The 25,679-nt window shown below is 33.3% G+C and overlaps 1 protein-coding gene across 1 annotated transcript in view; it reads left to right on the forward strand.

Annotated features, from left to right (window-relative positions):
* Positions 1-25,679, forward strand: part of LOC132544158 (uncharacterized) — an 82,308-nt gene that overhangs the window by 20,964 nt on the left and 35,665 nt on the right. The window contains exons 7-11 of the mRNA XM_060207731.1: positions 2,593-2,744; positions 5,286-5,291; positions 8,696-8,731; positions 15,455-15,541; positions 15,993-16,157. Coding sequence (XP_060063714.1) covers positions 2,593-2,744; positions 5,286-5,291; positions 8,696-8,731; positions 15,455-15,541; positions 15,993-16,157 — 446 coding nt within the window. The remainder of the gene's footprint in view (positions 1-2,592; positions 2,745-5,285; positions 5,292-8,695; positions 8,732-15,454; positions 15,542-15,992; positions 16,158-25,679) is intronic.

Raw genomic sequence — 25,679 nt, forward strand, 5'->3', positions numbered from 1 at the left:
TATATAGAACAGGGTAAGAGAAAAGTTTCTTGTAGTGATAATTAAGGAATATGGCATGGTCTTTAATAAAAGAAAATTTATGATGTAAGATCAGAGATTACCATTTCTGTACATTCACTGTTACTGATACTTTAAAATCCTCTAAATCCATTAGTTTGTTTAAAAATCTTCAGTTTTTATCATCGGTTATCATTTTTGTTATACTGTCTATGGTTTTGATTAGTGGTCAGTTTACACACAATCTGTGGTGTTCTAACTGGCTGCCAGTTTGTATAAAATCACTCGATGCATCCACAAGTTGTTTTTTTTTGGACTTGATTCAGTCTGTAGTTCTATTTTCTTAAAGATACTTTATATCACCGAGAGTTTGTATTGATTGTCAACTTTTTCTGCATAAATGTTTAGTTACTTAAGTGGCAAGGGTTACTTCACTTATCAAAATTAAAAGATGAAATTGTCACTTGTAAAAACAAAGATCACTGACATTTTAGACTGTTGAAACTCAGCAGTAAACAACTATCATCAAAGGAAAGAAAAAATATTACTAGCGAGTATTTAGCTGTCGGCACCTAATCTTAAGTGGATTCTGGAATCAGGAAACCTTTTATCATGTTTTTCTCAGGAATGACTTTGAGTAAATAGAAAAAGTATTTTCATGAATTCTGGGAAATTGCTTGCCAAAGGGTTTATGGATGCCAAGAAATTCCATATATCTGTGCATGGCACTACAGAGGGTTAGACAGTAGGAGAGGGAATGATTGACCAGGGCAAGTGCCATTCACACATGTTGTTATTTCCAGATTTCTGGCTCCATATCACAGTAGGTAATTACAAGAAGAAAGTGTTTCAAGACAGTTTTATGTCCTTGCATCAATAGTCCTATAGATAATTTTCATTTGCTTATGAATGAATAAATAGAATTTACATCATGTAATGCTGTTTATGTACATAGAAATTGGATTATTTTACATATTATCATTAATCAGGTTCTTTGTTTTTTTTTTATGTTTGAATCGTATACTAATTCTTATGAAATAAATGAATGAAATATTGGGTTAATATCTAATTATGAATGAACAGTTCTTGTGTTGAATGTTACTTCTAAGAAACAGTTGTCTACCTTGTTAATTAGAACACGTTCAATGTTTTTTGTTCAATGAAGATATATCCATCCTCAAAATGTATGACAGAAACAAACATATTTTGGACATTCATCAACACATGTGTATACCCCCTTCACCTATGAACTGTCCTGTTATCCATCTGTCTGTCCATCCCTCAAATTTTTGTTAGACTTTGGCATTGTCTCAATTATACCCAATCAAAAACAGCTTCAGGATGTGTCTCTGTTATACCCAATCAAAAAACAGCTTCAGAATGTGTCTCTGTTATACCCAATCAAAAAATGGCTTCAGGACGTGTCTCAATTATACCCAATCAAAAAACAGCCTCAAAATGTGTTTCAATTATACCCAATCAAAAAACAGCTTCAGGATGTGTCTCTGTTATACCCAATCAAAAAACAGCTTCAGGATGTGTCTCTGTGATACCCAATCAAAAAATGGCTTCAGGATATGTCTCAATTATACCCAATCAAAAAACAGCTTCAGGATGTGTCTCAGTTATACCCAATCAAAAAACAGCTTCAGGATGTTGGATTTTGCATGAATGTCCTAATTTTTTGTTTAGTATATAGAGCTACAGAAATGATAAATTTTCAATTCATTCCAAGTCTGACGTGCTTCATACTATTACTACATTGGCAATCAAAGTGGGAGCCAGGGCTTCACAGAATTCTCTTCATTAAAACAATAAAGAAATTAGGTCCTAATCTGTTGAGGAAAAAAACGATAATGGAAGTTTAAATTGTTTAAAAGTGGATTCCAGCTTAATATCAGCAATGTTTGCACCCCATGTCACAGAAGTTCCAAAATCGATATAAACATACAAATTAGCTGTGTGACTCTCTGTGAGTGGCCTGTTCTGCACCCATTAATATTTGTTTTAACGATGTCTTGATCTGATATATCTTGAGGTCATGTCAATTTATTTTTTAAATGTAGAATTCTATTAACATATAATGTCTGTTTCCATAAAATCCTGCAGTACTTACACATGTGTAAGGTAGATGACATCAGTGTATCTCCTCATTCTTCAGTTGGTTTTAAGAAAGATACATCATCATAATTGAACATACACAAAGTCAGTCGGACCTGTTTGTTTTAAAAGATTCTGTTTTCATGTTTTTCTGTCATTCACCAATTTTTGCGAATATGTATTCGTGTTAGTTTGATCCGGAGATAATTTGTTGTTGCCTTAGAGATGTTAATACTTGTTGTAGAGCTTTTTAGGTGTCTGGCATCATATAACAAGCTAATGTTCCAATCATACCCTTTTTATTTTGAGACACAAGGGGCGGACAAATTCTCTCTTGTAGCCTGGGGGTGGGCTTCTTACTGAACAAACTGAACACAGCAATGATGCGGCTTAATACCAGATGTGGGCTTATGATTCTGATAAAGAAGGTACATAAATGTAAATTGTTTAAGTATTTAATTGACTGTCCTCTAAATTGTCTATATTCTGCCACAGTTTCCCTGCGTGATCCTGACAACTCTGAAGTCTTGATAGAGGGCGTCCTGTTTCGTGCCAAATACCTGGGATCAACCCAGCTGATCTCCGAAGGGCAGCCATCCAAGGCTCTTCGCATGATGCAAGCTCAGGAAGCTGTTGGCAGAATCAAGGTCAGAATGGTGTTTGATATCATTTAAAAGAGGTTGGCTGCTTTTGATTAGAAAATAGTTCTCTTTGCTTAAATCTGATATTTTTATTTTCAGATGTGTAAACCAGAGAATTTAGATAAGCCAATTAAGTTTCTTTAATGATGAAACCAATTTCATATACATGATTAATTTTACATCTTTTCTGGAGACAAATTTCTCCACATATTTATGAAGAAAACTTTATTTTCCAAACTAAAAAGGTGCCACATGTCACATTACTTAATAAATACTAGATATCAGATTAGAAGGGGAAAAAAAAGAAATGAAATCTTGCTGATTTAAGTAAGAGACTATTTCCCTAGATATTGTAGCAACTTCTATGTAAACTAGGAGCTGTTGTGAAGTGATACAGCCTGCAACAGACAGAAAACTCATTGTGAAAGTCTATGATAACAGCTGAGTTGTTGACTTTTGTTGTAGACCCTGACAAAAAATGGATACATGTACATGTTTTTCTCACATTTTTTACATTTTGATTATTTGAATGTTTACATAATGTAAGTATGGCACAACTTACAACAAATTGTTTCTGTGTTTGAAGTTGGTGTTCAGCTGAATGTTTATGTATATTTCTAGGGAAAAATTATGTTTTTTTTTATGTATTTTCCTGGTAAATGAGGCAGAATGAATTTAATTATGTATTTAGAAAAGAATATATGTAGGTATCTTTTCTTTGATAACAGTTGTATTGCCTGGTTTAATGAGCAACGGCCACCCCGAAAGCGCTTATTGTAAGAATTAATGCATAGGCCATATTTTTAAAAACTATTTTTAAATCCTTCTTATTTACTTCATATGTAATATAATAGTGTATAGCTTTGGAATTATCACTTCTTTGTATACTACTGCTAAAACCCTGACCAAATAAGTGTCAGACATATGATTGATGATTTATATTTTGTTATTATTGGTATGAACATATAGATTTTACATTATTATTTATATCATATTACCGCTGCAAGTTCAGTACAATGAATGTTTATCAACAGCTATAAAGGAAAAAAAATATGACATACCGTGAAAAGTTACACGAGGAGTTCAGTAGGTTGAGGCTTTGTGTTGTTCAATGATACTTCGCCAGTAATAAGAGCATTTCAGAGGAGCTGTAGGGTTTTCAACATAACACAGAGCTTGAATAAAATGAGATGACAGACCAACAGTCACCAGGCTGTTAAACAGTATCTGATGAAAGTGTCTCAAGTGATCAATTATAGCTAGCAGTGACTCCAGCATATGTAGTTAGCCACTGGAAACCAAACATACAGTCTTGTGATATATACTGATACAGTATTTAGTCATATTTATTTTTTCTGCACATGGTGTTTGGTGTTGGTGGCTTGGTACAACTAAAGACAGCTTCCTAACAGATGTTGAGAATGATGTCCATCTTTAGTCATTTGATCAATCATCACTGTTTATCATACTGAAGAGTCTTCAGTTTCTTGTTATCTGTTGTACTTATTTTTTATCTTTTGTTTTTTTTTTCAAAAATATAGATGGGCATTACTACTGCTTCTGATTGTCTTATGTATTCCAAAGTTATGTTGCCTGGACTTAGAAAATTTCAAGAAACTCCAATTTATGCTAATTTTCTCATTACTCTCACTTTTCTATCATTTTGTAAACAAGAAATATATACTCAGATGAATTCTAAGTATCATGTTAGTGTTACATGGCCGGTACAAATCCAGACCTGTCGAGTGTATACCCATATATACAAAATTTCTGTTGCCCAATGCACACCATTCAAGGCTCTGTGAGGTATCAAACTGTACTCTAGAAAGACCGATAGATGCTTGGTCCAGTGTTATTTAAAAAATTGTTGAATTTGATCTAGCTTTTATAAGTAACAATAAAATTTGTTATGCCTATGATTGCTATTTAGTCATAACTAAACAGATTTCTGTTTAATTTTCAATCCATAATATCAATCAACCATTTTTACCAAACAGCACATGTGCCATTTTATTGCACAGTTATAGGCTAGACACTATATGGTGCATGTGTGCGGACAGTGTGCAGAAGATGTCAAGCATGATGTGTGGACGATCTTTGTGTGCACAAAGCTTTTGGTGCATCGTTCCTTACTTGAAAAGTACATGGAAATGAAAAAGCATTTATTTTGTTTTTATTCTGCTGACCAGCAGCATTAAACAGAAACGGTGGAGATTATTACTAATTATGTATTACGAGCAATTAGATACAGGAATTAATGGCTGAATGAAGTCATCAGCCTTGGACAACCAAGTGCTAACACTAGACAGTCTGAAAGTCTTCATGTGCAAATTATTTGATGATAGTTATACTTACAAATGAACACTAAGTGAGCCTTTATGTTTTTTTGTGAACATTTAATAGAAAATGAGTGAATAAATGAGTAAATGTTGAAATTCAAAAGATAATATGCAGAATATCTCATCTTTCTAATATCATACATTCTTAGTCGCTAATGTGTTTTGACTGATTGCACAAACCTTAGCATAGCATCACCCACTGTCCCAGGCATCAGTAGTGTGTGGTATGGTTAGCTTTCTATCTTAATAATTCTGCTTGCCTTTATTTCCCATGCTAACCTGTTGACAGGCATCGGTAAGTTTATGTATTGTTTTAAGTGTTGTATGTTACCCCCCAATGTATGTGTCACTGTGCAAACAAAACCTGTCCAAGTTAAGTCTGGATAGACTAACGGGGGAACAGCAAGGCCCTTTGACTTATTCCACAAATGTTATAGAACTGGTCTAAGTCGTGAAATTTAGATAGATGACATTGTGTATGTCTTGTTGTTTTGTTTGAAAATAAAGGTTGATCTGATCTTATTTGTGCTCTGCTGTGATCAGTTGACAAAGTATACAGACTGTATTGTTTCAGTCCAAGGAGGAGTGGGACATACATGGTTTTTTAGAAGAAAAAGAGACCCAAGACTGTTATAGCATGGAAGAAATCATTAAAATTAATACTTTGTCTTTATTCTTAAAACATCATAGTAGAAGTGAACTCAACATCAACCAGCTTGCCGACTGGTTTTTGTCCAGTTACGGCTCATAACTGACGAAACTGGTTGGCAAGAATAAAAGTATTCCACCTACTTAACCTCACCAACCTGAGGATCCTATCTTAATTACTGGACTGGCGTTGGCTCCTTCCCCCCTTTTCAGTTTGTCTTTATTCTGCTACACCTACTTCTAATCACATTTCCAAAATAATCATTAAAAATCTTGTCACAAAGCTTGAAAACTTACATGATTACGGTTACAATTCAGAATGTCTTGTGAATAATGTCCATATTGGGCAATGACTTGCACTGTTACATTGGCTGCTGTTTTCTTACAAGGATATATGTAGCAGCAATTTTATTAACTGCATATTGATGCACATTTCGATATACCTTAGTCAAGTGTAATTAAGACACCAATAGAGTAGAATAATTCCAATTTCCGAAGTACATTTACTTGAACAAGAAGGTATCTTACTTCTTCATTGTGCAATGCTTCAGTGATTTCTTACGATGGCAAACATCTACGTCTTCAAAATAAATCAAACTATCAACTAAATTATAAGAATATCTTAGCGGAAAACTACTCATCTTTGATGCCAAAAAGTCGATCTGTCCCCATTCATTAGGTCATGTCTAATATCCTTGTATTGCTCAATATGACACTTGATCACAGGGTATGTAGGTGTATAGACAACAAGAATCAGGTGAAGCGAGGCTGCTTTCAAAAGCATTTAACACAGGTAAATCTTGAGGTGACTGAAAGCATATCATCTTGAAGGAAAAACATGTTATTTCATAACCTGACAAGTCATTTGGGTAAGTCACTGATTGTAGTCTAAACATGGGGTTGACTTGAGTGGGTTGGCTTAATATACAGTGACGTGCCATAAGGTTTTCATACTTTTTTGTTCTACTATATATTCTTCATATTTCTATCCTTTTTCATTGAATTTTCCTGACTTGATTTATGAATCATTTTTAATGAAATTTTGTAGATAATTGTTTCCTGCTTTATCTCCTAATATTTCAATTGTTTTCCATCGTGTATGACCAGGGTAATAATAATTATTTACAACATGGGATATTCGGGTACCGTTTTGGAAATGAAATAACCATTTTGGTAAGCGTATGGTGTGACATGGAAATCAGAAGTGTAGATAATTTTTCATTACTCCTGAAATAAATAATGCAAAATTTGTTGGATATTATGAGAAGAAAATATGGATTTTATTTAACGAAATGGCCACATATTGTCCAAATCTATTCAAAAATGAAGTCAGGAAAATTATTTGATTAAGTTTTAAAAATTATATAAAGAATATATCATAGAATAATTTTTAAAAAAAACAGGAAAGACTTTTGGCATTTCACTGCATGACTGTTCTCTGTGTGACAGTATTTTAAGATGTGTACAGAGATAATGTCTGACTGCTTGGTATTGTAGGTTGATGTGGTAAAATGGATCACCAAATAGTTGATTTGATTGTTTTGTTTTTGTGAGAGATCTTCGTCTGATATGGACAGGTTTGGGTTTTTTCAGTGACACAGTTGCATGAAAATATCTTTATGAAAACTGAAAATTTTCCCTCAAAGACCTCATTTTTTTATGCTGAATTGTACCTGATTTGATATTGAGCATGAATATGAGTTATTATAACACTTTGTTCTGCTTATGTTCCACTTCAGTAAGGATACATGCTTTTCAATTTGAAGGTCAAAGATCATAAATCATAGGTTTGGCTCTAAGTTTTGAGTGTTGACTAGGCATGGGGGGTAAAATTCTACAGACAAAAGATGATTACCAAGCACAAGTGTCAATTTTTTTCTCATTGCTATACACTTATTTGGCAAAAGTCTAATGCTGTTTTATAGGTTCAAAGGTCATGTGTTTCACTGCAAAATTAGTTGAATGTAAATTGAACTGATGTAATGTACAGGCATGAAAGAAAAGTGTCGTGACAAAATCATCATAATGTCAGATAATTAAAACCCACAGCTGTCTTGTTTAAATTTGAAATTTGATTTCATGATGGTAATTACTGGTAGGATCAACTGTCGTTGATTAGTGATGAGAGTCCCCAAGAGGAAACAACTGACATTTTACCCCACCTTTTTCAACGAACAAGGCTGTCATAAATCTAGGCAAGGGGAAACACCTTAAAAATAATTGAAAATTTATATGTCATTGGCTCCAACAAATTCCCGAGAGAGAAAAAAAATTTCAACGTGCAATGGTTTCTTCATTTAATGACATGTCATTAAATCTTTTGTGTTATCATAGAAAAAAGTATTTAAATTCTAAAATCAATGAGAACTTGAGGCTTTCAGCAGTTGTTCAATGGCATTTCACTTCTTCTCTCAACATTCCGAGTTTAGATGAGATTTGATAGTTTTGACATTTGAAGGATTCATTTGAAAAGTGTGAGACTGAAATCCAAGTTTGATATTACTTTTATTTATACTTTTGGTGAAATTAAATTAAGAAATATTTTTAACTGATTTGATGCACTAGGAGATAGATTTAGAGACAGAAACTTCCATATCATAGTGTGTGGGATGTGTGTAGAAAGTTTGATTTGTGAAACAAGTTTATTTGTAAGATGTGACTTACTTTGGTAAGTACATTACACTACTAACGATATAGTCAATAGTACACTAGCATCCCTAATTGGACCTCAAAGCATATCATGTAGAGTAGTCTGACTTAGTCGCAATAGCTTGCATACTTCCATCAGGGCCATCAAGAATGATTGCTACAATATCATAGAACTTGATCAGTTATTAGGATAAGATATCTTAGTTTTGTTGGCTGCTTTCTTTACCTGTTTTTGGTAATTTATTATTCTTGTGATGAGAATGAAAATTGATGGTAGATGTTGTATAATTTACGCTGACAGGTTACGACTTATTTTTGCAGACACTTGGTGCACTACATTTTGGTGAAAAATTTCAGGTATTTATAGGTTTACCTGATGCACATATTACCTTTGTGTTGGTCACCTGGTACAGGTAACCTAACACAGATCTACTTATGTATGGGTTTGCCTCTGTCGACCATCTGTATGGTAGTCTTAAGCTTCAGTTGGAATCACATCGTTTTTTCTAATTTGCAAAATCTTGTTATTTTGTTGATTTATTTTCAAGAATTTAAATTTTGTTTGTTTGTTTCTTTTTGTATGATTGTTGTAACTGTATACTATGTGTGTTGTTTGTAATACATGTCTGTATATTGATGTTGTTGATAACAAGTTCTATCAGATGTTAAATTTGATATTCAACATATTCAACATGTACATGTGATAAAACAAAGACTGTGTTACTGCGTGATGACTTATTGCTTACCAATATGATTGTACATCAATATTTTTTAAACAGACTGTATATAAAAACTACTATTTCTCAGTTGGTCTAGACAGCTGATGAAGTTTGTGAGCAAGAAGTGTCAATGAAAAGTTGTGTTGAAAAGGAAAATTTTGAAACAGAACCTCTATTACAAAAAAAACCCCTTGAACTTCTGCAATTCATATAATTTCAAGTTTCCTTCCTTCAGAATATTTTAATTACGATGGGTGAAATTAAAAAAAAAAATGAAAATTCTAAAATATCATTATATTAATGCTTTCCCATTTTAAGATTTTTTTGCGGCTACCACAGAGTTCATATATTTTGGAGACCACAAAACATGAAATTTTCAAGCTGTTTATTGATCCTTTGACAATTTGTTAAACTAACAAAATGAAAGTGTTTAAGATTTAAAAATGTAAAAGAGACATCACTTGACCTTAAATTTTTTCCCCATTTTGATATGTAGGTTCCCCCTTGGTCCTTAAATGAGCCATTTTGATTTTGGGAATATTCAGACAGGCAGCAATCTGGGATTTTGACAGCAAAAGTTTGTTATTGCTGTTTCATGAGTAGAACTTGTAGGAGCCTTCACAAGTTTATATGATGTGGGGCCCCCCCCCCCTTTTTTTTTTGTTTTTTTTTTTACTGATCAGAAAAACAAATTTGCTGACAGTTAACCATCTTAGATTGGACAATTTAAGTTATCCATATTGATTCTGGGATTTTTCAAATTTGATATTCTGAAGAACAATGACAAAGGATTTGATTGAAAAAAAAAGAAAATATTGAATTTTTAAAGAATAGTAAATACTATGGTGGGCACCAAGATCCCTCTGGGATCTCTTTTCTACAAATGTGACTTCCTCATTTTGAAATTTATTTTGTGCTCTTATTGAAAGTATATTTGAGAGGACTTTCTCAAACAATTTCAGTAGTCAGATTGAACATTTAGAATGGGTTGATGTATTTTCACAGTGATGTCCCTTTTATGTAAATTTCAAGTGGTAACAGAATTCATTCAATGTGAATGTCTGAATGTGTATTGCAGAGTTATATCTCACTACAAAATAAGGACACATGCTATTCCAAAAATATTGTCCACCAGGGAATGACACTTAAACTGCTTCTCCACAATTAGTATAATTTAAGAAACATTTTAGACAAGGAGATTGGTATATCTTCGAGGTGATAGAAATTAATGGACAATTATAGGATTGTCAGACACATCTCTCATGTGGGTGATCCAAAGGTAGTAAAAATTTATTGAAAAACAGTCGAAGGGCGTCTGAGTGAAGTTGACGTTTTGTCTCATTAAATCTTAAGAAAAAACAAAGCATGAAATATATAAGTCTTGAGTGGGAATATTCTGGAAAAATAGGAAAGGAATTGTGTAATCATGAAAGTAGATGTCACGGGATGTTTGTGTGAATGAGACTGACTTTTATTTATATATCATTCCCAAGATGGACATTCACAGAGGCCTATCTAGCTTTTTCTTTTATTTATAGCTGTGCTAATAGGGCTGGTGTTCTCTTAATATTGATCTAAGAGACACTACAATAGTCTATACACATCCTCTACTTCCTCCTCTTGTGGCTGTTTTCTTTGACTATTCAGTTTTAATATTTGGGTTTGGGCATACCATGTGATTTGCTTGTATGATGATTTAAGGTATAGTGAGTGGTCAAAGAACATGTAATTGTTTCGTCAGAGCAATACTGTTGAAACATATAAACAGATTGTCCCAAAAGAAATGTAACACTTGATCTAGACCTGTGGTTATGTCTTTAACAACACCACTGGTATTTGGGAATTCAAGATCACTGCTAATTTCAAGATTAAAACTTGCACTCATGAAATAGATTTATGTTTGTAAAGTAAATTTGTGAAGACTCTCTAAACATCTATGAAACTTTTACCAAATGGAGTGTCATCATTAGGGTCAGGATGTTTTGACAAATTGTGTAAGGATGCTGCTAAAATTAAAACAGACAGTCGGACAGATATAGTAACAAGTAAGTTTTATTTTAGGCCGCTGCTAAGGCGGACAATCAGACAGACAGTGATCCAGGAGGAGATAATCCCGTTAAACAGGTGCCCGTTTCATCCATCTTGTTGTTATTCCTAGTTGGCTGCTTGTAAAAATGCTTCCATTCAGTAGTTCCGCAATGTTTACATGCTTCAAAATGTAACGTATAAACCACTTTTATACACTTTATTGCGTTTAAGTAAGAATGCCAGAATTTGTTTCTTCTAAAAGTTGATTGCAGTTGAAGAATGTTTGTGGATATGTTTTGTATTTGATGTGAGAGTGAACATATCTTTAAGGGCTTCCAAGTTAGTCAGTATGATGAAAATGAAAGCTTTCCTTCTTATATAATGAAAAGCAATTCTGAATATTTTCTGGATTTTGAAATTTTGAAAACAAAAGATAGGTAAAAGGAAAGGTAGGAGATGGCAGATTTTGATAGTGTATAAAGGTTTGACACCAAAATAGTAATACATTATTTCATCTATCCATTCACTTTCCAACCTTTTCCGTAATGACCTAGTCAAAATTGCTTATCTGTTGTGTGCTGGATCGTGATATTATGTATGAACACCATAATGATATTGCCAACACGCCATTTTATTGTAGTATCAGCTTTTTTGTAGAAAAAAATTTCTATTCTCAAAGTTTCTTAGGATTTCAGTAGCAATGTGCTCTTGCTTAATACTAATGTTGCAATCTTATCAAAAGATATGACATTTTCATAGTGTTGTCTACTGGTTTATATACTGCAAACATACAAATTTCAATGGTAATCTTATTTTAGTGATTATGCTCAAATATAATTTTTCTAAATGCATTTTTTTGTTTTGTTGATAGAAAAAATGTGATTGTGCAAATTCGTCATTGCACTAATTTGCCATAAAGTGATAATATGCGAAAACTTGATTGTGCTGAATTTCAGATAATTGAAAAAAAGGTGCAATATTTTGGAACAACATTTTACAGTACAGAAATTAATCAAGACTAAGGTCTATTTATATCATTCGTTCCTTAAAATTTCAACATGGTAAAAGTGAGTGAAAATGTAAAAGTTTGATGGAAATTACATGTGCGGTAGATATACAGACTTAAATCCTTGATTCTTAGAATCTTCATTTTACCAAATTGGTATTACCATAATTTTGTTAGGCTGTTTTTTATATAACCATCATCATGCAGATGGTAGACTATTCAAGTTGCCCTACATCCATGAACCGTCGTCGTTGAGAACTACAAAATGGATCTTTCTAAGATATTACAAGCAGGTTCACACTGTTTTTTAGTTCCTTGATTTTGGGACTGATCGGAAAAACAAAATGGCTGACAGGCAACCATCTTTGAATTAGATAAGGGAAGTTTTTTATCACGTGTTCGTGAAATGTACTTGATGGATCTTTCTCAGAGTTCACAGGTAGTTCAGCTTGGTCTCCAAGTTGTGCCGTTTTCATTTAGGGCAGATTAGGAAAGCAAAATGGCCTGCAAGTAGCCATCTTTGATCTGACAGTGAAAGATTATTATCCCTACTTCTTACTGGAATTTTCAAACATCATATAATTAATAGTAAAGCAGAAGAAAGAACAGAGCAAATAAAAGATGAAACAATGGTGGTTGCCAAGATCCTTCTTGGATGTCTTTCTTGTTAACTTCACTTTGATTTATTTGCTTCTACACCAGATATTCTTAAACATTTAATTTGCTATGATTGTGCATTTTAAAATGTTTAATGATAATTTTTGTTTTTGCTTAAACACAAATCATTTGCAGTTCGATTTTTAAAAATCAAACTTGTAATATCTTGCACCACATCATTTTCTTTGTAAATCCTATTTTCTACTCTTTTATAAGGTAGAGTGCTTTTATTATCAAAGCCCCAAATTGTTGTGGATGTAAGTTTCATGCTACGACCACTTAGATGAGTGTTCAAAAGAAACACAATAGCACCTTACAATATAAATTTTAAATTAGGTATAGTTGAGAAATAGTGATTTAAAACTCTGTACATTACTGCAAAATATAATCCATGTTCATTTTATTGTTTATTGTCTACTTCACATTGGAGTTTTACTACATTCGGATTTACATAATTTAAAATGTGTTGTGATGATATTTGTATTGTGATATGTGTTATATAAAGTAAACACAATTAGGTATTGCTTAGGAAATGTAGTAGAACTCTTTAGAAACAAAACATCAGAGAGAGGTAGCATACCTCCTTAAGTTGGTAAAGAATTTATTTCATTACTCTAATCACCACTTCAAAAATTGATATTTTAAAAATATAGATTTCAGTTCTCTATTGTTTTGAATTAAGCAAAATTTATTTTAATACTGACTTTAAAATAATGAATGTCTTTTGTTACAAAATTTGCTATCCGTCAATTTTGGTGAACCCACTTTTGATAGAAAACAAAAGATTTTTAATAACATATTTGAATTTCATGTTTCATGAAACAAAGTTTGGATTAATTGGATAGAGAAAATTCTCACACATTGCACAAAAACCTCACAGAACTGCTTAGATCTTTCACATTTCAGAATATTTTATTGTCATAATTTTACTGACAAAAGGAAATAGGCAACAGGCATAGCCTTTGAAAGCCCTCTCCTTGAGAGATGCATACAGTATCTCTTTGCTGATTATATTTATCTTTCCCAAACAATTCTGTCCAGGTGATTAAAAAGGCAATTTTTCAGTCACAATATCAGAATGTTAATGTTTTTATCTTTTATTAAGTCAATCATTCTTTTAAATCTAATGAGCAGTGGTAGAAGTGACAGAAAGAATTCTGTTCTCAAACCCAGTTTTCCCTATGCCATGTTTCACAACATCTGATTGGCCCTTAAAAATAACCACTTGTGTTACACACATTGGCATTGTAAAGATGAACAGTTCATCACTTGGTAGGTTAAATTTGTTGACAATGGTTCGAAGAAAACAATCTTCAGAGCTTGAATTAATTAAAGTCACAGAGATTTATACTCATGTATATGTAACTGCACAATGAAGCTGTATTATGTGGCCCTTTACAATAACAGTGGAATAAATTCTGCAGCAAAATATCAGCTGATGGCGCATAATGTCGCACACGAATTAGACATGATTGTCGCATTAATTTATGGTTGCAGGTTATATATTTCAAAGAATGAAACAGGCAAAAGTTCAGAAAATCACTGTGCTTCAGATAAAAAAGCAAAACACAATTTTTGTTGTTCTTAAAACAATTTTTGTTAAAAGTTTGGTACATCAGAGAGTTTACTTTGGAGCATAGACATTTTCTCCTGATAAATGACACCCGATATAAAGTGGTTTTCACTGAAGTGAGGATCAGTATAATGGACACTAGTTACATGTTTAGTGTTTAACACTGGTGTTTTTGTTTATTGGATGTGTATTGGATGTATCCTAGCAAATACTCAACTGTGCTTTATCAGCTAATTAAGAAAATGCTTGTTAATACATTTTAGCTGAAATACATTAAGTATAAACTGCTTGAAGAAGCAGAAGTAAATTGTACCAAGTCAGCATTATAGAGTTGATTGTACATCATGAATCAAATACAGAGCTCTTTTCACTGCTTTATAGTATAAATTTTCAAACTCAAACACCTAGAACAATTGATGATTTCCTTAAGGGCTAACAAGTCTCTTCATTGATTATAGTTTCTGTCATGAATTTAGATTATTGAAAAATTATAATTTTGTATCACTGAACTTGTATTTAAATTAATAGCAAAGTTGTATGAGCATTGACTTTCAGAATTATACAATTATATGTGTATTGATAATGTATTTTTTTCCAGTTCTCTCAAATTAAATATTATCATGCACACCTATTGAAAATGATGCTTCATGAGAAACATGTATCATGTATATTGAATGAAGTTGTTTTTATTGTGTTTTAAATTTAATTTCCCACAGGTATAAATTTAATTTAAAGTTGTGCTTTAAATGACCATATTAAATATGACTCTATTAGTTTTAATAGCTTTGTGATAAAAAATTGTCAAACACATTGGTGTTAGAATTATTATTCAATGTTAAATTAGAATCTGAGTCTTGCAACAGATAATGTCAGTGGCTAATTAAAATAATATAGAAATATTGATCAGGATTTCAACATGTTGATTGATTCGTTAAAGGTTTTATTTATAGTCTAATAAAAAATATGCTGATATATTTAGAGCTGAAGTGAACTATGCCCTGGAAACATGGATCGTTTTTTTGTTTTGCATAATTTGATGAGAACAGAGGTGATACTGTGTGTGGATTATTAATTTTTTAATTTGTTTTTCCCTCTAGGCCCCTGAGGGTGAAAATCAGCCAAGTACTGCAGTTGACCTTTTTGTATCAACAGAAAAAATTATGGTCCTCAATACAGACCTTCAGGTAATCCCAATCTGTCATTTATTACCTGGTTAAGTCATTGAAACTTTGGAAAAATTTTTGAATTATTCTGCTTACATTTAACATCGATATATTTCAGTATAATCGGTAGATATCCACTTACTATGAATTAATGTTTTGAAAGTTTTTTAGATATATTGGTGAACTGTTACTAAAAGTTTATAGATCAAGATGTGAAATCTTTATATAGAATTGATCTAAATTTTCTGAATCAAGAGTTTTTATTCACTTGTTCAAAGATTTTTTTCCTCTGGAAAAAAGGGGGGGAAAAAAAGAATTGAATACAGTGGATGCAAGTTGTTTGTTGTAAATAAAGATAATGCATATAAGTTAATTTTTATTTCATTTTGTTCATGAAACATTATTTGTGTGGTTTTTTTTTTTTTTCATTTTTTAACCAATTAACCTACAATGTTCACCTTACTTTATGCAGGAGATAATGATGGATCATTCGCTGAGGACAATATCCTACATAGCTGATATTGGCGACATTCTAGTCATCATGGCTCGGCGCAGGCTCTTGTCAAGTCCAGGTGAAGAAATATTACACCAAAAAAAGCAGGCAAAGATACTCTGTCATGTCTTTGAGTCAGACGAGGTAAGTTCATTTTTATTAAAAGAAGTTGTAGAACTTGATCAAGATTTTTGTGACTGAAAGGATTTTTTTCTTGAATATTGTTTGGTTGTAAAGAAAATGCAGTCAAAGATTTAACAAGCTGACATTTACTGTAGGTAACGTGGCAGCAAACTGTCACTCAAAGAAATTTTCAACATATTTATCAGCACGTTTGTTTTGTGAATGTGCCACATTTGCTGTTTTTATGACATGACAATCGTGTCCTTGTGACAGATTTAAGGCTGTGATTTAAGAATGGTGATGGTTGTGTTTTCCCTAAAGACTCGTAAAGGCAAGGAGATGCGATAAGTTGGCAATCAAAGCCGACAGCGATGGATGCATTGGATATAATACATGAAGTACTTTATACTCCCAGAGAGACTCTACACCACCTCATAGACCAAAAACATCGATACTATAGCAATAATATTAAGTTAACAATGTCAAAATGAGAGAAAATTCCCCCTCCTCTTTGTAACAGTGATCAAGAGAATAGTTTCCGGTACTTCTGGGAAATGAGCAAGGTAATTTATATGAAAATAGCAACTATGAAACTCTCTGAGAATGATACTTCAGACTTAAAAAGAGCATAACTTTCAATTAAACTGTAATTTGTAGATAATTAACCATCAGTTAGACAAAAGTGAAACAGGAAGTTGAGAATAAGAACCTTGAAGAATTTATTTTAGACAATGCATTTAATTCTTTAGAGGATTAATTTGGGGTATGTGCAACCAGGAAATTGTAAAAGGAATATGAGAGAAATTTTTTCGAAGGGAACAATACATTTGTTTCTTAGATGTACTGAAGCTACAGAATTGAATATTTCAATGATCATCATTGTTGTTTGTGTTAAGTACCTGATGTTTATATGGATTAAATGCATTTAGAGCTGTTCCTTGCTTTGGGAGGATCTGACATCAACTTGGTCACAGCTGCTTCATATGTGCTATTCACTGCTTTACTGGATTGGCTTATAAGGCCTAAAAAATACAGGCATGTGTTTCCACTAATTTGCCAGGAAAAAGATAGGGTAGGTTGAAGTATTTTTTATTGAAGGGTTGGTTGAATTGTCTTTTTATTTTCAAATGATTTTTACATGGGAGGATACATAGAGATAGAAACTTCACTTTAATAGTCCTTCCTGGAAAAGTGTTTAAAAAAAACTTCACTATAGGCACAAAAATTTAGGGTCAGTTCAGTGGGTATCTCCTTTTAATGATAAAACATAATATAAAAGAACATTGGTATGGATATTTTTGTGGTGATCTTGGTTTGGCTTAATCTATTAGCATGTCTTTCTATTCACACATGATATATTGTCAGTATGCAGATGCATCACCTCATTGACCTTTAAATTAGGTATGTGTCACATTATCCTGCCGTGAAACATTAGTACTTAATTTTACCTTCAAATTTTCGTTACATAACAAATTTGATATTTTCTAAGTTGAATCATCAAGTGTGATATTAAAGTTGTGAAAGTGACTTGATTTTGCTCAAAGTGTAGGAATTGAGGAGCCTAATAAATACAGATGAATGCTAAAGCCATTCTGTTTTAAATTGGGTATGTACTGCTGTTTTTGACATTTAGCATTAAATCTGGAGGCTGTAAGGACTGGTAGGTCTGTTACAATATTACCATCAGGGTTATAACATTTCAGTAAGATTACACTATAAAATAGCCCTGGACACTCAACATGTGACCTAAGATGGAATATGGATGTCGTTCCTTAAAGGAATATAAAACAGCAAACTGAATAGAGATTCCATTGTAGGGCCTTTTAAACAGTATCTGTGAGATAAAGTTTGGTGTTGTGATTTCACCAAACATAAGTGTTTATTGTACGTATCACCACACAGTGGATCGTACTTAACATTCCACAAACATTTTACCATTGTGTCTACTTAGATCTCTGTGGGGACAGGTGCTCCTGTCAGCAGCCAAGTTGAGAAGAAGTGCTGTCTCGGTCCTGACAGGCTAATGCTTGGTCACTAATGGCTTTCACTGTTTCTGCTGTGTGAAATAAAAACATTTTCCCATTATCTGTCATATAAACTTAGCTCATATTTCACTGGCACCTAAATACCTTCTGTTTGTCTGCATACTTTATGATTGGCTGGATTGGTGAAGTATATTTAAGTGTAAAGATTAAGTAACTTTTGATGTGGTAAGCTTTTCCTTCTTCTTAATTTGTAAGCTTAAAAAATACAGGACATGATATCATTTTAGTTCTGGCTCTTGAATGGCAAAAATTGACATGGCTTCAGTAAGGTGCTACCGTTTTTTACTCTACTTGGTAAAGTTTGATTGTTGTAAAATAAGCCCATCACATGGTAACTAAGAGCTTAAACAGAGTTGTTGTACAAGGTTTGTGAAAGATTAGTTTTTGCCAAATAAGAGTTAAGATAAGATAGATGTTTGGTATCCAGTTGTTGTTGTTTTTCTTGCCCTTTTTGTCTTCTATGTTTGATTGGACAAGAAAATCCTGACATTGCTAGTGGATGCTTACAAAATAACATAGTTCTGTAACACAAGAAATTTTGATTTTTTTTTTAAAGCTCTAAGCTGATTTGAACATCGGGGTAAATCAATATCTGTTACTGACATTGGTTGTTTTTGATGAAGATCTTCCTTGTGAAGGCTTCACAGTATACATGTTCTATGTGATAGGATTCTCAAACTTATCTGATCATGTTGTCTCATCCTAATCTTGACTCTATCTTAACCTTATCATGAAAATGGCTGAATTAGTGGATATTTCTTTCCTTTTGATTAACATTTAATTCAGAGGTCAAGATTAGAGAGCTAAAATATTAAAAATTACTATTGATTAAACTCCATTTATAGTGTTGATGAAGATTTTACCATATTAGGACAGATACCAGGTATTGATTGTAGGATATGTAGAGATTTACTACAGCAGTTTAGGGATGGAGCATGCATTTGACCAGGGACATGTTGAGTTGTAGTAAATGAATTGTCAAAGCCACGGAAACTCTGATGTGTTACTTTGTAGATAGGAGTAGAATAGACAGGGGTCCCATTGTGACAGTCCGTTAATTGGGACCCGAGACATTATCACCCTTCACACCAGGGGAGCTGCCAATATTTCCAATTGAATGATGGAGGAGGAGATTATCACTGTGGTATACGTAGATCAATGTTCTGTTGAGATGTGGTTCGATGAATGTCCTTTCCTTGTACAGTGTGACGCATGAAATCATCTCCTGACATCATCATCATTTTCCTAATGGAATTGGTACTACAGCCTTGAGTCCTTCTACAGATTACTGGGAAATCTCTGACACTTAGACAAACCAACAGAATGGTACTACAGCCTGGAGTCCTTCTCCAGGTTACTGGGAAATCTCTGACACTTAGACAAACCAACAGAATGGTACTACAGTCTGGAGTCCTTCTCCAGATTACTGGGAAATCTCTGACACTTAGACAAACCAACAGAATGGTACTACAGCCTGGAGTCAAACAGGTGACAGGGAAATCTCTGACACTTAGACAAACCAACAGAATGGTACTACAGCCTGGAGTCAAACAGATGACAAGGACATATCTGACACTTAGACAAACCAACAGAATGGTGCTACAGCCTGGAGTCTTTCTCCACATTACAGGAAATCTCTTACACATAGACCAGACCTAATGGTGCTACAGCCTGGAGTCTTTCTCCACATTACAGGAAATCTCTTACACATAGACAAACCAACAGAATGGTACTACAGCCTGGAGTCCTTCTCCAGGTTACTGGGAAATCTCTGACACTTAGACAAACCAACAGAATGGTACTACAGCCTGGAGTCTTTCTCCACATTACAGGAAATCTCTTACACATAGACCAGACCTAATGGTGCTACAGCCTGGAGTCCTTCTTTCTGGGAAATCCACATTACAGGAAATCTGACACTTAGACAAACACATAGTCTTTCTCCACATTACAGGAAATCTCTTACACATAGACCAGATCTCATGGTGCTACAGCCTTGAGTCTTTCTCCACATTACAGGAAATCTCTTACACATAGAGCAGATCTAATGGTGCTACAGCCTTGAGTCTTTCTCCACATTACAGGGAAATCTTTTACACATAGACCAGACCAACAGAATTATAGTACAGCCTTGAGCTTTTCCCCATATCATGGAGAAATTTTAATTCAATGTTTCTAAACTGTTTGTGTTTATAAGATATTTTGGTTTTACTGTATAACTGCCCTGCTTAAGGTGCCATAACACCCATCACAGGATCAATTACAGAACTTGGAAAATGGTCTCCAAATGAGGAAACAGATCTGATAGTCTGAAAGTCAGATAGTTTTATAAAGGGATCTTCAAAAGGAAACGAAAACCATCCCCTTGTGATACAAAGTGTGAACTATTGACCTGGCCTTGTATGTGATTGTATTTGTCTGGACATCAATTCAAATCTTTGTTAGGAGACAAACGACATTATAGAAATCTGTTCTGTGATTTCCTCGCAGAAACCATTGATGTGAACCCCCTGGGAGCTGAACTCATTTCAAGGATGGTAGAAATTAGACCAAATATTCATTTTTGTGGAACTGAACAAAATATTCATTAAAAAGGCATCTTTATTTCATTGTTGATCCTACGTTACATGCACAAGTACGTTTTTGGGTTAAAAATGGTAAAAATGCATTTACTTGCATGATGTGTGCATCCAAACATTCAGTAGAAATTGATCTCCAGGAGCCAAGAAATTGATCTTAGAATAATCAGCTAACATGTCATATCAATGATATATAGTCCAAAACTTGACAATATTCTCTTCAAAATTTGTTATCTCCTTTACTGTCTTTTAATAACTCTATTTAATTATAGGTATGATACAATTGAAGAAAAAAAAAACTGCCTAATGCTCGTGCATCTTGTTTGTTTTCTTTGACGTCAGATATGTCACACTGTATCATTGATTTAACTATCCAATTATCCCTTATTTATCTTCTATGCAAAACCAGTTGTCTTCACACTAGCTCTAATCAACAGTGTTCAGTGTTTAAATCACAGGTACAAGTCATTCTATACCTATTAATGACCAATCCATTTAATTACAATCTCCATGAGTTTTATTTCAAGTATCGCTGTCACATCAAGCGCACGCAACCTGACATAAATTGAGGCCCCAGCTTTGTATATGTAAGCAGCTGGTATGGTAATGGTATACTGTAAACATGTATATGTGAATTGTCTTTGCATGGTAAGCATGAATAAGATTAGTTTTAAAAAATAATTAATTAAATCCATTGTCGGATAAGTCTCAATCGGCATACTTATATGTCAAAGCTAACTCCTGTTATTACACATCCAAATGGACATGTGCTCTTGGCTTCTGCTTAGATGTGATATCCAACATGAAGGAAAATAAAAAGGAAACTTGCCAATCTCTTAACAGTTAAACATGTAAGTGTTGCAAACGATTATCAAATTATAATCAACATATTTTTCAATGTCCCAAACAGGCCACTCTGTCTTTGCTGATCATTAGTTTTTTTTGCCTTGTTAGGTGCTCTTACATTTTCAAACACTTTGTCCCAATTTTGCATGATATTGACTCAAACGGTTTGCATTGATATATACAGTAATTATCTTATTTATCATTGTTGTTCATAGATAAATTGTCAAATCCTTTTTGTGTCAGTTATGAGTACTAGATAACCCTTAAAATCAATGAAGGCAGCCTCACAGAATCTTTGTCTCTGAAACTTATAGCTATATAATGCCCTTGAGTGTGTGAATTTTTGTCCCTCAGGTTTTCCAAAGTTCACCTTGTCAGCCAATGAAAATGCATATACAGTGTATTCCTTTTGTGGTATAGCTTTTTATTTATACAACAGTGACTGATTAATTGATGTCTGGGGAATTGAATGACAACCACCTATTGTAGTAAGAAATATGAATTGTTCATAAGGAGTTTCTAGGATGAGAGAAAAATCCAAATAGATAAAATTGTACTTTTTTAAGTTAAAGGAGTCCTATGTGTCACCATGTTGACCTCATTGGTAAAGCACTTGTTCTCCTTCAGATGTTTTTGGACTGAAGTTTTATTGGAACATTGTACTGGATTTGGGGAACTTTTTTGTGTGGATCACAAGAGAACCTATATTTGTTCTAGGACACCAGAGAGCCTCACTCTCACATGGAAATTTATCTTTGTTCTGGTTCACTGGAGAGTTTATCTGTGTTGTGGGTCATGAGAGAATAGTTGACGTAGATTTTGATATGTTGGTACATCTAATACGATCAGTATCATTAAGCATTTCCAAGGTTCAGTAACTGGTACTACTTTGATGGAAATTCAGAAAGATCAGATCAGAAAAATAAAACAGCTTTCACGGTTGATTGAACTGGATAGACTTTAAAAGACATGACAGCTTTGGTGGTCCATTGGGTGGGGTTTGGTGGTTAGAATAGTTGGATGGTTAATTCAGCTAAGTGATGTTCAAAATATAGACAGGGCTTTGATGATAGTTTATTTGGGTAGTATTCAGAATGTTGTACAGATGACACACAAGTTAATAACACCTTTTTTTTTAAAAAAAAATCAAAGTTAGATAAAGCCAAATAATGAATTTATCCTCATCATATAGCTGTCATTCACGGACTTTTCAGTGATACTCAGGACCTAAATTTTGAAACCTTGGAGGAAAAAAATCAAAGTAATCAAAAGAAGTGTTAACTGTAGAAATGGGACAGTGTATTAAGCCCCATAACTCCATGAATTTCACAAATTTTACATGTCTGATAATTTTAGAAAAGTACATGTGTATATGTGTTTAATTGATGGAACATTTTTTATTGTAATTTATGTGGCAAGACTTGAAAAAAATTGCTTGAAGTAATTTTGTAGACAGAATAGGTTTGAAGCAATTAAGATGGATGAGATTTGGAATTATTTATACACAATAATGTTGATGGTAATTGGTTTGAATGGAGTTTAGAATGTAGAATTAATGATACTATGCAGAAAAAGAAAAAAATTAATATACTGTGTTAGTGTAGTATACATGAAAATTGTTTCATTTGTTAACAACAATTCTGCCAATTTCGTTTTGAAGAAAAGCACTTCATAATCTATTAAGTTTAGAATCTTGCCTTTGTAAGCAACTGATTTATAACAGTTACATTATTTGGTGTTGATAGTATTATGGGTCAATAGTTGGATGATTTATATAATATTGTTTGTGTGTATCTGTGGCATCAGTAAATCAAATTCCTAATCTATACCAAGGTCACTATATCATGGCAGCTCTTACCAAGAAAGAGCAAAATGTTAATCTTAAATCAATTATTGTCTTCAAGTTGACATAAAGCAATCCATAAGGTGTTGTTCATCATGGATGCTGATGGGCTTTCATACAAACTTATGTAGACCATGCTGTCTGGCTACAGGAAGTCAACCTATTGCCAATTCTAGTTGGACAGGAGCACTCTGTTGAGCAGCTTGACGGGGCTATCAGAAAGAGCAACGTCTTACAAGAGAATAGCGCATAGTTGGATTGATTTCTAATCATTTGTCAAAAATGTTGTGAGAAAATCATTATTCATATCTAATTTTGGGTCTGGTCATTTTCATGGAATCTCATACAAATAGTTTTGAGGATATTAAGTCAAAGGTCATGTTTTACTAATGATAGATCAGAGGTTAAGTTTTCAAATCTACTGAATATTTTCCTTGTTTTTATTCACATTGTAAGAGAGTATTTAGTATAGCAGGTCAAGTTTCATCCTGCAGGACATCATCATAATTCAACACAAAAAGTGAAATCTTTATCTTCCATGATTTTACCCTTCATGGCAAGTACCATTTCAATCATACAAGCTTTGTTTTAGTGTTCAGGGTGAAACAGTATTTCTGTGCTAGAAAGACGAGAGTAAGTTGATTTCTTAACAAAGCAAAAGCAGTTGTGTGGATCAAGACACAACAAATCACACATTTAAATTCTAACCTCCAAGGTATAAAGACACTTTGTAAAATTGCATTTGAAATTTCAAGTGTAATTTTGTATTAATGCTAAATTTTACAAATTTATGATAAAAACGGTGATTTAAAATTGATAATCTTAACCCTTAAGAGTAGAAAACCAGAAATTTTGCATTCTGTTTTAGAATTCTTCTGTAGCAAGACCCTTGAGCACAATCCTTTCCCTTCTATCTTCTGTGGTCATTTCAATCATCTCTGGTACACTCTACACACCGTAGTCATACCATTGACAATTAGCTATTCGCAGTCAGTTATTTCCGCAATATTGCCTCACAGTACACAATAAATCAACTTGGTCCATTTTAGCTATGATATTGGGACAGCCTTGATTTAATATCTTAAAGCTCTCTAATGAGATTCTCATAGGAGGATCATCAAAAGATGGAAATCTAATGGTTTCATTCTACTGATCAGAGCCAATGTGAGAAACATTGAGACCAATGCATAAATAATGACTTGCTGGAGGGGATAGAAATATAGATTAAGTGGAGAGTTAGAGAGACTGACTTATAAAGGAGATAAAGAGATAATTTCATAAGAAAATGCCATGATACCCAGCTTAGTTCTGACCTACTCCTCAAAGAAGAAAGTATCTGGATGTCTGCATGATGTCATATCATGTTATCAATCATTATCATTAGGGTAATTACTCAAGGATTAGAATTCAGTAGAGAAAACAGAATGGAAACTACCTATGTTTATTGAGCCACAATAAATGCTTTTTAAAATATTGATATTGTTAGATTTTAACTTACATATATATATTTCCAAGTGCAAATGAAGTCAATTGTTCAGTGAAGTATGCTGTTCTGTTTATAGGATTTTTGCTGTATTAAAAACAAATGCTGATGGAATTAGTTTCAGATTTATATTTATTTGAAGAACGCATTAATTAAGAAATGAAGGTGGTCATAACAACACCATAACAAGGGAAATAAGGAATAACTATCATCATCCTTAACACAGTGGTCAGATGGGGACAAAACAGCATTATATACTATCATCATCCTTAACACAGTGGTCATATCACCATCCTTAACACAGTGGTCAGATAGGGACAAAATAGCATTATATACTATCATCATCCTTAACACAGTGGTCATATCACCATCCTTAACACAGTGGTCAGATAGGGACAAAATAGCATTATATACTATCATCATCCTTAACACAGTGGTCATATCATCATCCTTAACACAGTGGTCAGATAGGGACAAAATAGCATTATATACTATCATCATCCTTAACACAGTGGTCAGATAGGGACAAAACAGCATTATATACTATCATCATCCTTAACACAGTGGTCAGATAGGGACAAAATAGCATTATATACTATCATCATCCTTAACACAGTGGTCATATCATCATCCTTAACACAGTGGTCAGATGGGGACAAAATAGCATTATATACTATCATCATCCTTAACACAGTGGTCAGATGGGGACAAAACAGCATTATATACTATCATCATCCTTAACACAGT

Source organism: Ylistrum balloti, unplaced genomic scaffold (genome assembly GCF_031769215.1).
Source record: "Ylistrum balloti isolate Yb309-2 unplaced genomic scaffold, AGI_CSIRO_Ybal_v1 Utg369782, whole genome shotgun sequence".
Taxonomy (NCBI): domain Eukaryota; kingdom Metazoa; phylum Mollusca; class Bivalvia; order Pectinida; family Pectinidae; genus Ylistrum; species Ylistrum balloti.